Genomic DNA, 15,526 nt, shown 5'->3' on the forward strand with positions numbered 1-15,526 from the left:
GCCATAGGATGAGTGTTCGTTTGTTGCTAGAGACAAGTTGTCCTGTATATTTCTGTGACCTGTTAGTCCAAACACCCTCATAGCAGAATCTCTGTTGCTGCTGTCTTCATCGGATGGTTTGATACATTTAGGCAAATCTATTTGCTGGCTTTTCTCCTAACCAGCAGCTCAGCACGGTTGTCTCCCTTTTCCTAACATATTCCTGTTGATGTCATTTACTTCTTGCTTTTCTTAGTCTTCTGGTGCTGAGTAGAAGCCACTGCCCATACCAAGGACTATTTACTTTTTATGACCAGGGAGGAAATGTTAGTAATGTAAAAAGAGAATTAATTGTTTATGAACTGTTTAAACTCAATATGTAAAAAAAGACGAATTTATATAACACATAAAAATATGTGTACTTTTTGTGCAATTGTTAAAAAATATCTGGCATAAAGAAAGACTTCCAGAAGATACTGGCAATGGAAAGTATGCAGAAGAATCTATAGAATTAGCCACGTTTTCTGTGGAGAATATAAGAGTAGGAGGATTGTGTAGGAGGAGCCAAGAGCACTAGAAGGTACTTCTAATATTATCAGGAAAAACCTGTAGGAAAAGACTCCCTTTAATTAAAAGTAGACTAAATCAAGTACGATTTGCTTTTTAAATTGATGAGCGGAAAAAGCAAGAATAGAAAAATGCATGATTAGAAAGTGATTGAAAACTCTCTTACATTGAGGAAAGAGCCTCTTAGAGAATTGGAATACACATGTTAGAGTTCTTTAAGAAGTTAGTTAGTAAGCTTAGTGAACAAACGGCAATTATTATAAAAATTATTGCATGCAGAGAAGTATTAGGAAACGCAACAAAGGTGTCTGTTTTTGAAAGAAATAAAAATGTGTGGAAAAATGGCAAAAATATGACACTGTTAATTGGCATATTATGTAAATGCTTAAATAAAGGCTTTGGTAGGGAAGAGACAACACTGCACAGACTTTATGCCTTAAAAAAAAAATCAACAAATCATTACATGAAAGGGAATCTTCCATTTTAGTGATGATATGTGGGGGCACATTATAGTTGGAAAGGTGCTTTCCAGTGGTTGGAGATAAGTATTCTTCGGACTAAAACCAGTACTAACAAGAAGTAACAAGGTAGTGAATTTAAAGGAATTACTACTAAAAGTGCAAACTGCCTTTTGAAGAGAACTTAAAAATAGATATTTAAGTTGCTGTCTTTGTACATGGGCTTCAGTGTGTTCACTGCATTTCTGTTTAACAGAGAAACTCATTTGAAGGCAGTGGTGACATTTCTGTAAAGGAATGCAAAATAAATATTCTCACCCAGTTTATATTGTCACTGTGTATCTCAAGTCAGTGAACTACAGTCATTTAAAATCTAACTGCTAGGAATATCTAACATTTCTAAATGACTAAATTACTTAATAACAAAATGATATTTCTAAGAGGTATTTATCAAGAAATATGACTTATTTTTCTGTCCAGACTTGATGCTGGGATAATTTGACCCTAATATGTCAATTATTTAGATGAGTATTATTGGTATTAGTTATGCTGTAAACACAAGTAGAGAAGTGACTTCCCATATCTTGTGAATTCTCTGTCGAGAGTGCAGCTTGATAAATTGTTCATACCTAAAATTGTGTTAAGATTTTTAATTAGGCTTTGACTTTCTGGGTTTTTTTCCTCATTATCTTCCATCTGTTTTGGCTTTGGGGTAACCTTAAAAATTGATTCTATGGAATAAAATGCCTTAAAATACACTGAAAAAAAGACATGCATATTTAAATGAGTAGGATAAATTATTGACATTCAGCTGCACAGCAGATTGTTCAGTATGTCCGTACAGCCGTGTATTTAAAGTTCTCTTTCTTTGGCTACTCCAGTCTTCCAGTTTCTTTTATAGTGTTTTCTTTATAACTCCCTTACAGGTAATTGGGCTCCTAAGATTTAATTAACTATTAATTACATTTTTGTCCTTTTTCTCTCAAGGTATTGGGTTTCCTTTAGAGCAATTTATGAACATTATATGATCATTATGATTAGTTCAGAGTTCATTATCTATTAAATTAATGTTACTAACATACCCAGTTGGCAATTGCGGTATTCTAGAACTATTACTGTCCACTTTCAAGGTTTTGTCATTGTAAACAGATAATGTTTCTGGTTTGTTTAGAAGCCAGAAGACAAACGTGAAAATCAAAATATAATTATTTACTTCTATACTTCCTTCCTTGTATTTTCACCTCTTTCCCTTGGATGTCTTTCATGATTTATTTAGTTGATTGGCTTCTCTGCCTGTCTCTTATAAAGGCTTTGTATATACTGTGTGTGTGGACTGTGGCAGGGAATGCCCAGGCACCATCTGGAGCAGATCTGCTGTGACCACACCACATTGCCTTTGGCTCATGGAGTGTTTCTTTGGCCCTGACATATTCTTCCTTTGTTTTCTATGTGTGTGTGGTTCTTCAGTTCTAAGCGCCAAAAATAATACAGCCCACAGCAACGCTATTCTTGCAACTCGAAGCTAGAGGCATGATAGTTTGCCGTGGGGCATGGTGTGAAGGCATCTGAGGACACGTTGCATGCTGGAACAGTGTTGGAGTGCCCTGGGCAGGAGGAGCCAGCGTTGGCGTAGTTTATATCCATGTTCTCTCTCCGGAGCAAACTAACCTCTTGGCCATGCTCTGCCTTTTTCCAGGAGGAACAAGTTGCCTTTCTTTCTCCAGAATGGAGCCTGAGAGTGAGTCAGTTTGGGAATGAAACCAAGATTGCCCCTAGTCCACAGGGTAGAGGTATCTAGATGTATCCCAGCCTTTTTTGGGGATGAAGCTGATGGAGCAACTATTAGCTAGGATAAAACTGCTTTGCTATTATCAAAGAATTTGTGTATTTTCAAAAAAAGCAAAACTGAAACGAATGGTTTCATTATTAAGAAAGCTGTTTTACAACATTGATGATACAAGAAAATGTCTTTTTTTTTTCATCAATAGGTACAAAAACTCTCATATTTTTTAATTAACTTTCAAATGAGATGATCCAGTACTAGGTCCATAAATGGTCATAACGATTTTTCCCATATTTGTTCTGTGAGCTTACTTTTGTTATATTCTAATTTAATCTAAGTGCAGCAACGTCTGATCATCTAAGAGAAATGAACAGATCCCAAGCCTCTATAGACTCTGTCAGTCCCCTGTTAGCTTTGTTTGGACTGACATTAATCAGCATTGATGGGATAGGATGCCAGAGAAGAATTACTCAGTATGAAAGATTACTGATAAAATGATGAGATTTTCTGATCCCCCAGTTGAGGTGGAGCAGCTAGCAGTTGTAGATTATGTGACCCTCTCAGTTTGACATTTAGTCATAGGAGGAGGATTTCTTCTCCAAATATCACTCTAAGGAATTTCTCCGGTCAGCCTCTGAAAATAGTTGAAGTTAAGGGACTCTCCCATCCATAAATATGTTGTTGCCTTAGTTCTTCTGTGGTTCTCTTTTTAGACCACCTGTTTTAACAGAAAACAATTTCTAGAAGCACTGATTAAAGCAAAGATGAGAATGAGCAATTTGAACAGGTAGAAAATAATTGCAAGAGAGTATGAATAAGAAAATGAGCAATTGGAACGGGTAGCGAATAATCACATCTATAAATAAGAATATGCAATGCAGTGGTAAGAAAAAATAATTGAAAGAACAAGATTCTTACAGTGTTGCTTATTTGAAGCTTGGAAACGTTAGAGAAAAAGTTGTCACTATTGATAGTACCTTTGATGAAGATTTAAATCTTCCTAGTATTTTCATGTTGCAACTAAATAGTCACGTGTAAACGAAAATAGTAAGCTATAAGAATGATTAGGAGAGCAGATGACTCTGGATTTAGAACTAGATAATCCTGTTGTTTAGCTGCACATGAGCAGAAGTATTGCAGCACCTGGTATTCCTTTGACTGAAATTAAAACTTACAAATGTTTTTCTGCTCTGTTGGTTTCTTAACCTTTGTCAAGCCATTCCCCTAAAATATCTTTTTGTTACTGGAGAGTAGGCTTATCTGAAAACAATTGTTTGAGGTAAAACATCGTCCTGTTACACAGTAGTTGCTTGAGTTAACTTAACCAGTGTTACTGGTTCCTTTTCCACGTCTTTTCATCATCCTCCTGTATGTCTTAAATGTGACCTTGTGAAGCAAATGGTGTTATTAAAAGCAGCTCTTCAGAATCTGGTAGATGTTCATCAAACCCTGGTCAGTTGTACTGTGGTAGAACAGGTCAGTATTGAGGGAAGTGCTCAGGAAATCTCATGTTTTGCCAGTTGGGAAAGGATGAGAAAGAACAGTACAGTGCAGTTTTTTTCCATGCCATGCAGTGTAATAGCAGTTTGTAATTATGCAAGGGTAAGGACAAGTAAGGAGTACAAGGTCCTGCAATAAGAAGCGCAATAGATGATCTTTTGAGGTCCCTTCCAATCCCGAACATACTGTGATACTGTGATACTGTGCTGCTCCTAGGGACAGCCTGTCCAGCCAGTGTTCTCCCCTGAGGAAAATTAATTCCGTTTGCATTGGGTTGGCTTAATTATGGATATATTCATTACCGAAAACAAACACAGAAAGACATCACCAGTTACTGTAGGATGTAGGATGCTGTAGCTGGCTGTGCAACCATTATACCTGTAGGGATTTAGGATAAAAGGCTGTTTTGTTGAGGACTGGATCTTGAGGTGAAATTAAATTCTTTGTCTGTTTGCTTTGATCAGAAATATTAATGCATATACATCTAGTTCCTACAGTTCATTTTGCAAAAAGCGAATAGAAAGATGCTCAAATGTTCTAACGAATTGGGTTTGATCAATTTTCCTTATCTAATAATTCTCTTCAGAATGCTCTTATGCAGTATTGCTAGTAAGGCGGGTTTTTTTATCTCAAAGGTCAATGTTCCTCATTGATGGATGCAGTAGGTGAAGTCATCTCTGAGCTGAGCATGAGTATGACTGGTAAATAAAATGATCCATACTAGCAGCACAAACACGTGGTTATTGACAACAGCCATGCTCCTTGTTTGATGTTTGCTAATGAGTGCAAAATCATTTAAACTCTCTTTACTGTGTATTACTGTAATATTCAATGTTTAATACTTTCCATGGATAATCCATGCAAACTGTGAACTCCAGTATAAATATTGAGAAGTGGTGGAAGTGTAACTGACTTGAAAATTACTATCCCCATTTTCATTTTAATGAATGTTCTCATGTACTCCATACTTCTATTAATATTTGTGTTAAAGTTGTGTAAGTTTTCACAGAAAATTACACAACAGGCTATCTTTATTTCTAATTACTCAAAGCAAACCGATTTACTTTCTACGTCACAACCACTATTGCTTTTTGCTCGAATAATAATATCTTAATAATATTTGAAAGTGAAACTTCTAGCTTATGTTTGGTTTCTTTGCTGTAAATAAAAGTGGCTTTCTATTAGAACTAAAAGATAAAAATGAGTGTGACATGGCCATTTAACAGGTTGTTATCTGGCCTTAAGTGCTCTTCAAGGCTTTCTCGCTAATCGGTGGAGAGAGAAAGATCTCCAAAGCACTACTCACACCGTCTATTTTAGGCTGCGGTTTCATATTCCCATTCATATAAACAATAGCAGCACCAAAAGCAGCAGCCCTGCCCCAGTGGCTTTTCCAGCCGTTGTGCCGTTCCGTAGCTGGTGTTTAGGTGAACATTTCTGTGACAGTATGATCATATTGAAACACAGCCAAGCTAAAACTAATCTGGGGGAAAAAAAATTTAAAAAGTTACTTTTAATCCAGATAAGAATGGAAATTCAATTAGGAAACTAAAAACTCCATATGAAAGTGTTTGAATGCATATTTTTTTAAGCATGTTTTGAATTGAGATGCTAGATGTGAACTGCCTGAAAGTTTCATTTGCAAGGTATTATCCAGGATGTTATTATATATTCTGAGTCATGTATTACTTGTTTGTCTCTTCAGTACATCCACAGAGAAGCGCTGGGTGGAACAGTGGCTCTCCATAGACACAAGCTGTTGTACATAAGCTTGCAGTGCTGCCAACAATCAGTGCTCCTGTTTGCCACTGCTCGGTGCACATACATGTATATTATCAGCAGTATCACACAACTTTTTAGGTCAAAAAAATGGGATTAGAGCCCTTTCTTAGATAAGTTCCTCCTTAAGAGGGTGGTAGTAGTTCTGAAAGGGAGATTTTTGTAGATAAGGATTGAATAGCTTGGTACCTTGATTACTTGCTTTTCATGGTCGCATTGGTGGGTTACACAGTATTAAGTGTATAGCAAAGTTGTATGACTGAGCATTTAATTTACTGAAACAAGGAATTACCTGAGTTAAAATTACTGTGTGTTTGACACAAAGGACACAGGTGATTAACATTATAGGAAACTGCTGTGGTGCCTGAAGGTATGTAAAGCACACACAAACAAGGTTACTCCTTGGTTTGTTTTAGCAGCAGAAGAAACATCAGGCAGGTCTGAGTTTCGCTGAACTGACAGATCTCACTGTTTCACGAGTTTATGTGTTCTTTTTGTTTTATAAAAACACTGCACGAAGTTAGATTCTGTATTCATGCAAATGCTGTATTTCTAGACTACAAAGGAGAGATTAAATTAATTTTAAAAACATTTCCTGCTTAGTGTAGATACTGATGTCAGAAAAATTCATAATTTCTCTGTGATTCAGGTTCTGTGTGTCCCCTCCTTGGAATTTTGGACTGCACAAAGTGTAGATCATAAAATCAGTGTCTCAGTGCACAGTCAACAGCGTGTCAATGCCTGTGGTCTGTGCAGTGGGAATCAAATGCAGCCTGTTCATATACGTGCATCTCTCTTTGTGAAGTGTAAGTACAGAGGAAGAATGTTGTGCTTTGGTTGTCTTTATCTTAGTGAATTTAATCCATAATTGAAATTTGAGAAACTGTAAACATATCAAAAAGTATATTAGAAAGTGGAAGTGTTTGGCTACATCCCCACTGTGAACGCTTTTGTTTTCTCTGTGTGTGTATTGTCTTCAGCTCTCAGACCAGCTCTCAGTTTCTTATGAAGAGGGAATATATATTTCAAATATACTGATTTGAAAGACAAATACCCACCGTGTTTAGCCTGTGTTTTGTGAAAGCTGATTTGTACCACAGTGCTACATGTGGCGGGAGCAGGCAGCCTACTCTCCCGAGTTGAGACCTTGAGATACAGCTGTGAGCACAAAGCTTCACCTGGCTCTCCACAGGGGTAGCTAGTGGATTCCTGAGATTTGAGCCTGGGTGTTTTAAGTTCTATGCTTTGTAGCTCTATTTGTTAAATAAATAAATAAATAAATAAATCACAGCCATCTCTTCCATTTTTATTTTCAGTATGACCAAGTGACCTATTCTTTGCAAATTAAAAAAGTCTTAGAAGAAGTGCATGCGTCTTTTATAAAACTGCTGTCATGCCCGGAATCTAAAGCAAAAGGCATCATTTCTCAACAGAGGTAGGAACCCAATATAAAACTCAGAACAGATTTTTGGCTGCCCTCCTTCCATTTTATGTATTATTCCTTAAGGTCTGTCCCTGAATCTAGGACATTTTTATATACCTGTAGGTAACATTTAAAATTAATGGTAGTCTTTCTGTCGGGTTTAATGGGATCTGCTGTATTTCGTCTGCTCTCAATTGTGAGATGCGTTATGGGTACAAGGAAATCTTGAGCCCCCTGTTTGCCCCTGGATGAGCTGCTGAGCAGACACTCTGCTGCTGCTTCCCGTCGTGTCGCGGAGGGCGGAGGCATCCAGCATAGGCAGAGATAATTGATCAGACCAAGATTACAGTATTTGCTACTAAAATTAGCACTTACCTACACTTGTCACACTCGTATTTTATGTAAGGCAGCTATTTGTTATATGTGTTTTACTTTAGTCTTCTACAGAGATACTTGCTGTAGGATTTTTTCAGTGTTTTCCTCTTGATGAGTTCAGATGGCTGGAAATTCAATTCCTTATGAGTCCAGATTTTATTTTTTTTTTTAATACCTCTGTCAACTTTCTGCCTTAAGTAACTTTCCTTCCTTCCTTCCTTCCTTGACCAGCTTTCTATTTGGGCCACGACACAGCTGCCCCCATGTAAACCATTTGCTGCATCTCAGTAGACCACAGTTGCCTTCAAGAGGGCTCACCGGCGACAGATTTGGATATTTTTGTGCGTTATTTTGTGGCCATAGATATTAAGGTCTTTGGGACAGGGTTTGGCTTCGGGTTGTGTCTTCCACAGCACCCAGCAGGAGAGTTGTGAGCTGCGTGACAGCTGTAGGTAGAAAGTTCACCATCTGATCCCCTGCAAGTGCCAGCTACTTGTGTATCTGTTTTGCTCCCATGGTGATGGCAGCTTCAGAGTCTGCTTCCTCCACACACCTTACATCTCAACAAACCTTTTTCTTGAGTTTCAACGTATGTTATGAAGCACAGGTATAACATGTAGTTTTGAATAGAAAGACATCCTGAACACTGACTTGTTTGGGAACATTGTTTTTTAAGGTTTAGGTTTGAATTGCTCCTGTGCAGACAGACTTTGGTGCTCCTGTTTATTGGGCAGACAAGCAGTTTAGGGGTGGATTAGGGTACTCCTGTGGTCCACTTTAGTTTAGCAAAGGTTGTCACTTAGTAGTGACATGAGTTATAGGAGCTTCTGCAGTTTGTTGCTGTGAAGGGGAGCGACTCTGGGAGGGCACGTCCCAGGTTTCCCTGCGCATCGTCCCTCCCTGTCCCTGCATTGTGGGGTGTGCAGGGCCTTGTGGCTCCTGGACGCCGTGAGCCCCGTAAGAACTGCTCAGTTCTCACCTCCAGCTGTGCTGACCCCTTGGGCTGTCCCTGTGGTGTCCGAGAGTGGTCACGGTTTTAACATCAGTAACAAGAATAAGGTGTATAAGCAGAAGAATATGGCGATATTTCATTTCTGTTGAATTTGAAAGACCTGACTACTTTTTGTCTGCAGTCTCAATTGTTTTTCTGATTGGTAGTGAATACAGATGAGTGTGCACACTCACATACAATCTACAAATCTATTAATTATTATCCTCTGTTATTCTCCTCGGAATTTTTTCATTTGCTGTCAGACAGGTGTGCACATCTGTGTGCACATGTGCATTTTCCTGACTCTGTTGCTAGTATCTTGTTTCTGAAGGAGAGCACATTTTCCTATACATTTGATGGTGTGACAATGCTGTGTTTTGCTTAAGGGTGGTAATGAACAACCTACCTGCTAAAGTTTCTTATTCCTTGCTTTCCAAGTGGTGTTGCAATAATTGAAAACATGCTTTAGTAGGCTCTTAGATTACAAAAACCGTAACTTTGCTAGATTTTCTAGATTCTTCCATGCTAATGTCAAGGAGATTTAACACTGCCAGTTTATAAATGGAGTAGATACTGACCTATAAATACTGTACTATAAAGCAACAGTGTAGTTGCTTCTGTATCCTGCAGACAGGCAGCCTCATTTGTTGAGATTTGGAATTTGCAGATTATCAGGCCAAACCTCCTCTTTTCATCAGACAGACCCTCATTTTGTAGAGTAGGGATTAGTATGGTTAAATTATATTTTGAAATGGTTGTTTCAGCCCCCTACCTGATTAGGGCTGGTTTTCTGATTTAGAGGAGCTAACTGTGTCTCCATGCCTTATTCTCACCCACTTGAAAGTGTATTTGCTTTACTTCTTGTGGCTGGCAACATAATAGCAGAATAGGGATTGTATTACACTTCCCAATCTGTCGACATGGAGGACTAGGCAAGAGCATAACAAACCAGTATTGCTTCATCTCCCTGTTTCCTAGGTAAGGCTAATCAGCTTTTGTTGAAAACAGCAGTTGGGGATGGCTTTATCTCTCTTACTTGGTTTTTAACTTCTTGGTGCCAGATGCTTCAGTGCATGCAGTGCCAGGAAAGGACTTGTGCTCCCTGGATTAGTAGTGTCGCCTCTGCACAAAGACATTTTGGTATATTTTTTCCCTGGTCCAGTATTGAGTCTGATGTGATGCAGTTAGGACTCCAAACATGATGCTTTCTGTCTCTAGGCTGGAGTTTAACTTATTTTGTGTTCCAGCATCTTTCACATGTTGCGATAGTTTTCCACATTTTGTTGTTAAAGAATGTTAACAATCTTTTCTGGTTCAAATCCTGTGCCTTAATATCTTCTTACTTTAGCTGCCGTCCTGGCTGGAAAGAAACAAGATAGGATTTCATCCAGACCCTGCCAGTGTTTTATAGTTGTTGTGAATATCTAGCCATGTACACTTCACAGCTTTTAATATAAGTAAAAATTTTGGGGGAACTTTCTAGTAGCAATTCTCTTCTTCAAAGTTAAAACATTCTATGTGTGTGCTTTACTGTGAAACCTGATAGCATTTTATTTTGAAAATGGAAAACTTACCCTTTGTGGATCTCCAGACTGTGCAGTCTGAACATGGACTAAAGTATTCTTCAAAGAGCCGCTGGGGATTTATTACTCCTGATTTACATCTGGAGAAAATGAGGAGATTGTTTAGTTGGTGACAGTACTTTCTCTCTGCCTGAGAACACAGGTTGGATTTGAGAAATGGGAGATTCTGAGCCTTGTGCTGCTTTTCATTAGTGCACACCCTGCCACAGTCGAAATAGGCACATTAAACCTCTCAGCTGATTAGAGTTGGTGCAAGGCTCTTTGGTTTGTGTTATATATCTGTTGTCTTAAGAGGTGTGAGTGAGAAACAATCGCAAAACATGTAGTTTACATTCAAGAGTTTTGCTGGACTGTGTTTCTGCAACTGGGGGTGATGCGATGCAAAGTATGTGGTTTCTTCAGCAGGATGCACTGAAGGTTATGGAACTGGGTTAATACTTGATTTCTGTTCTCAGACCTGTGCAGCCTGCTGTGTAACCGTAGGGAAATCACTTGCCCAGTACTTGCCCAGTAAAATGGGCAAGAATGATAGTTAGCAGCTGTGCTATGCATTCTGAGACCTATTAAAGCCTTAAAGAAATTGCAGAAGACATGAACGCTGTGCTTCTGATGGGGGAGGTTGTTAGTACAGAGTTAAAATGGAAATGTGATGAAAACCCAATAAAGTTAGCCAATGTTGACAAAGGTAATTTGCACTTTAAAAAGCCAGTTGAGTTTGCGTAAATATGTGAATAATATGTACACACACAGATGAAATGCATGGAACATTAGTATATAAACAAATAAGGTTTTCCCCCTATTTCAGGCACCTTTAAAGCCTCAGCACTTCATGCCTCGGCAAACTAATGGTGTTCACTTGCACTCTGTTTGAAAGTGAAGTAATGGATATGAGTCTCTGCCTGTTTAAATAGTACTTGGAGTTTGAAGAATGTGCAAAACTCATTTGTAGCGTTTAATACCACTTGAACAGGTTCTTGTGTTGAGCTTTGGTTTCTACAGAAGCAGAGGGATCAGGTTGGGCAGATGATCATCCACCAGTGTGATACAAAACTGAACTGATATGTCTGTCTTCTGAGTCGTTGCTTGGCCCTGGCTCCTCTTTGCTAGCGAGCATGAAATTGCTATATGTTAGCTTGAATCACAGACTTGCACTGAATTTTGTTCTTTCTGTAGTAATTTCATTTGTTCTGACTTACTTTTTATGCAGTGGTAGCATGCACAAACCAAACAGACTTGGACCATGTTGTGGTAGCCAATGTGAAATATAGTAAATGGCAACTTTGGCCTGTAAGAGTTTTTACCCTAAAAAAAAACCCAAGATTCTGCAAACATGCTGCTTTTACATAAATGCCCTTGATACCAGGCAGGAATTTATAAATATTCTGTGTTTCTCTGAGTATTGTATAATTTACTACACAAATACATACTTCCACTCAAAAATTTGCTATATGATTATATGCATTTAGTTTCCTTTAGAGCAAATAAAAAATATTAGAGTGAACTAGTTCTAGCAAAAGCTTGAGAGAGAATGCAGGATTGGAAAAGACCTTAATGCATCCAAAACAGTAAGAAGTTCCAAAGGCATTTGTCTTCAAAGAGAAGGGTTAATTGGAGGGTTGACTGCTAGATTGATCTTCATCCTTTATTGAAGGTTTATAGCTTCTAAGTCATTAAAAGTTCTTGTCAGCCATGTTATTAAAAAAAAATCTGAACGGAGATAACTTTTTAAATGTAATGCTACTGCTTTAAATTTTTTTTCCTCAAGTTTGCTCCTGATAATAATTATATTTTTTGTGAAGCTGTTTGTGATTACAGTCACGAAAGAATCACGGTTGCTGGTATTCATTATAAAGCATGAAATAGAGGCTACTAGCGCTGTCAGCTTTGTCTTAAAGCAGACAAATTACAGATTTCTCTCCTAGAGAAACCAAAAGGGAGAGAAATGTAGTCAGCCCTTTAACTGCAAGTGAGCTGCAACTAGAAAAATGCATCCACAAAACAATTGGTTCAGAGTCAGTTCACTTCTGTCCTGATTGCATGTGATTGCAGCACTCTTCACTTCTCCATGTGCAGTGACTCACAGATACCTTCTTGGAATTCTGAAGTGTAATGATCCTAAAACATGGAGGTTTTCTTTATTTGAGGGAAGTTTTTTTATGTTTTTTGCTCTAAGTTAATATTTGGTGTTGATCTAGAAGTATATTTTACTGGGTAAAGGTCCTTATTACACAACTAAATCTCATGTATATACACAGTTTAGGCTATATATGTTTTGTTCTCACTACTGCAGCTCATCATAGTGATTATCTCAAGAAAAGGGGAAAAAACAGTACTATAACTCTAGCTGTTAAGTTTTTGTATCCGATGCATAAATTTCACATATTTTATGAATATGTGAAGTGTTTTGTACTCACGAGCATCACAGATTCAGTGATACATCTCCAGACTCATTCTATAGTACGTACACTATAGGAAGTGTTACAGAAATGTAAGTTTCAGTTAATTTAATGAAGTCTCTTTAGGGGCACAAATGGATGTGAAGTTTAGCAGAGACAAGCTCAAGCAGTGTGCATGTTGGTTTTGTGGTGTGGTAACTTTTTGGGGTAGAATATTACTGTGCTACTACTCACCCAAGTGTGTACATGATGATGTCAAAGGGAAGAAAAGATTTGGGGTGAAGGGGGAAACTATAAATTTAGATAGTTTAAAAACAAACTAAAACTTAGGCTGCATTAGTTTAAATAATGTGAAAAAGAGTCTATTTTTTCTGATTAATTTTATAGTTTTACACTAACACTTAAAGACTTTTGTGCTTTGTGTGCAGGTATATGTCTCGAGTCCATGGTATGCATCCAAAAGAAACCACACGTCAGCTGAGTTTAGCAGTCAAGGATGGTCTTATTGTTGAAACCCTGACGGTGGGGTGTAAAGGGTCTAAAGCTGGTATTGAACAAGAAGGATATTGGTTGCCAGGAGATGAGATTGTGAGTATAAAGTCTTTGAGAAAATAAATCACAGTTTCTGGTATCTTAGCATGAAACTTGTTTTAATTTATATTTAAAGTTATTTCTAGATGTTGTGTTGGTGCTTGTGAACAGGGAAGTAATGCACTTTTTTAACCTTCTCTATTCCATAGAATCTCTTTCTTTTCGAATTCAGAGTTTTCTGCTATGAAACGTTGGCAAAGTCCTTTGCTCAGTCATCCCTTGCTTTTATGTAGTATTCTCTTCTACAGCTGTACACAAAGACAGTAAATACTATTGATATTACTTGAAATCCTCAGATGTCCTCAAATCCCAAAGACAGTATCTTTAAAAACAAACAAAACAAGAAGACAAGATTTTTTTATTAATCTTGCTTTAATCTGAATCTGAAGAAGAAAGAACTCCTCCCTCTCAAAAGTGAAACAAGAAGTTGTACGTTTATATACACATGAAAATACGTGTTTTACAGATATTTGTGAGCACCAGGGCATTTAGTTAGGAGGGATTTTCATAGCAAATTAGTTACAGGCATCCAGATATTGTTCCACTGAATGTGTAAAGCAAATATTTAAATTGAGTTTAAAAGGTTGAAAGTTACGTGAATGGAAGAAAAGCATGTTTGCTCTATCTCTCCATAATTGAGATGGAATGCGCTCACAAATTTAACTGGGCATAGTCCCATAGACTAGGAAAAAGCCCACACTATTGCTTTGCCTTGTTCAGGAGCCTGGTCTCTGTATTTACAAAATGATGTTTTCATAATTAAAAAAAAAAAAAAGAGTTTGGCAAAGCTTTAAAATACTTGAACTAGGAACTGTTGCTTTGGAATATAAATTGCATTAAATACTGGTAAAATGGACAGCATTGTCTCAGACACAGATAATTACATTTTGAGGAAAACCAGAAAGACTCGACAGGAAAAAACACCAAAATACTCACTGTGTTATTGCAGCCGTCAGTAAGGTCCTGAAAGTGAAATAACAGATTGTTTTTTTGGTTTTAAGTGAGAGAAATAGAAAGTGGAAACAAGCAGTATCCATAACAGAAAACATTATGGTTAAAATTAGCCCAGTTAAACTCATTTAGAGTATTGAAACATGTATATAATGTACATTATGTCACTGTTAAGATTCTCGTTCTAATTTCATTAGAAATGCCCAAGGGAGCCTTTAGAGGGTATGTCGCTTTGTTTTTACTATTCTCCCTGAGAATAAACATTTCAAAATTCCAGCTTAGCTCTTTTAGGTATTTCTTATGTCAGTTTTATCTGTTCAGAGGTGATGTTAACTGTGTAGACTCAACATGACATAAAGTCTGAGATCTGTAGTTATCTCAAGTACTCAGTATGTTTGTTTCCTCTATTGCTAAGAGAAACAAAGCAAAACAAAACAAAGCAATCAAAATGCCTCGCAATAGCCACCTCCTACATGGTCATTCAAAAAATGTTCCTGCTGCTTATTAGCAACATTTTTCTAACAAAACTTGTAAGATAAACAGCATGTAAATTCCCCATGAATTATTACAATTACATAATTATTTTATCTTAAAATGAAAAGAGTTGTCTTTAACTTGACTGGAGATGCTGCTGAAGTCACATTATGAATAGCCCTTTGGTGAGGAGTATTGACTGTATTTTCAGCTTGGCTGCTGATCGCTGCATTGAGCTGTGTCCATATGTCTGACGGCCCCCTCAGTTGTTCAGAAAACCAGTGTGCACTTAACAGTCTTATGCAAAAAACAGCTTCTGATCCAGGCCATGTTTCAACAGTACCCAACCTCTAAACTTCTTGATCCTAATCCTGAAAATGGTGCAGACGGATGAAGCAAAACACATTGACTTGGTATAAACTCATTCTCTTTGTCCTTTCATTGAAAAGAACTTTAATGAGTAACAAAGTGTCACTGTCATCACTCTACATCAGATCAAGTATTTTTCCATTCCCCAACAATTGGGGCAAAACCATGAAGTTTGGTATGTTCTCTACGTTGGGCACACTGGACAGTTTTAGGGATGCTTTGTCTGCACTTGATCAAGATGCAGTTTGTAGTTCTTTGTAATTCAGTACTGCTTAGATCTGGTACTAATGACTGTTGAGCCATGAGC

The 15,526-nt window shown here is 37.6% G+C and overlaps 1 protein-coding gene across 11 annotated transcripts in view; it reads left to right on the top strand.

The window, feature by feature from the left end:
• The window catches only part of ZMYND11 (zinc finger MYND-type containing 11), a 108,657-nt gene that overhangs the window by 50,209 nt on the left and 42,922 nt on the right, over positions 1-15,526 (top strand). For all 11 annotated transcript variants that reach the window (XM_005498561.3, XM_005498559.3, XM_021290071.2 and 8 more), the window contains one exon: positions 13,263-13,422. In XM_005498561.3, the coding sequence (XP_005498618.1) occupies positions 13,263-13,422 (160 nt within the window). The remainder of the gene's footprint in view (positions 1-13,262; positions 13,423-15,526) is intronic.

This window comes from Columba livia, chromosome 2 (assembly GCF_036013475.1).
Source record: "Columba livia isolate bColLiv1 breed racing homer chromosome 2, bColLiv1.pat.W.v2, whole genome shotgun sequence".
Taxonomy (NCBI): Eukaryota; Metazoa; Chordata; class Aves; order Columbiformes; family Columbidae; genus Columba; species Columba livia.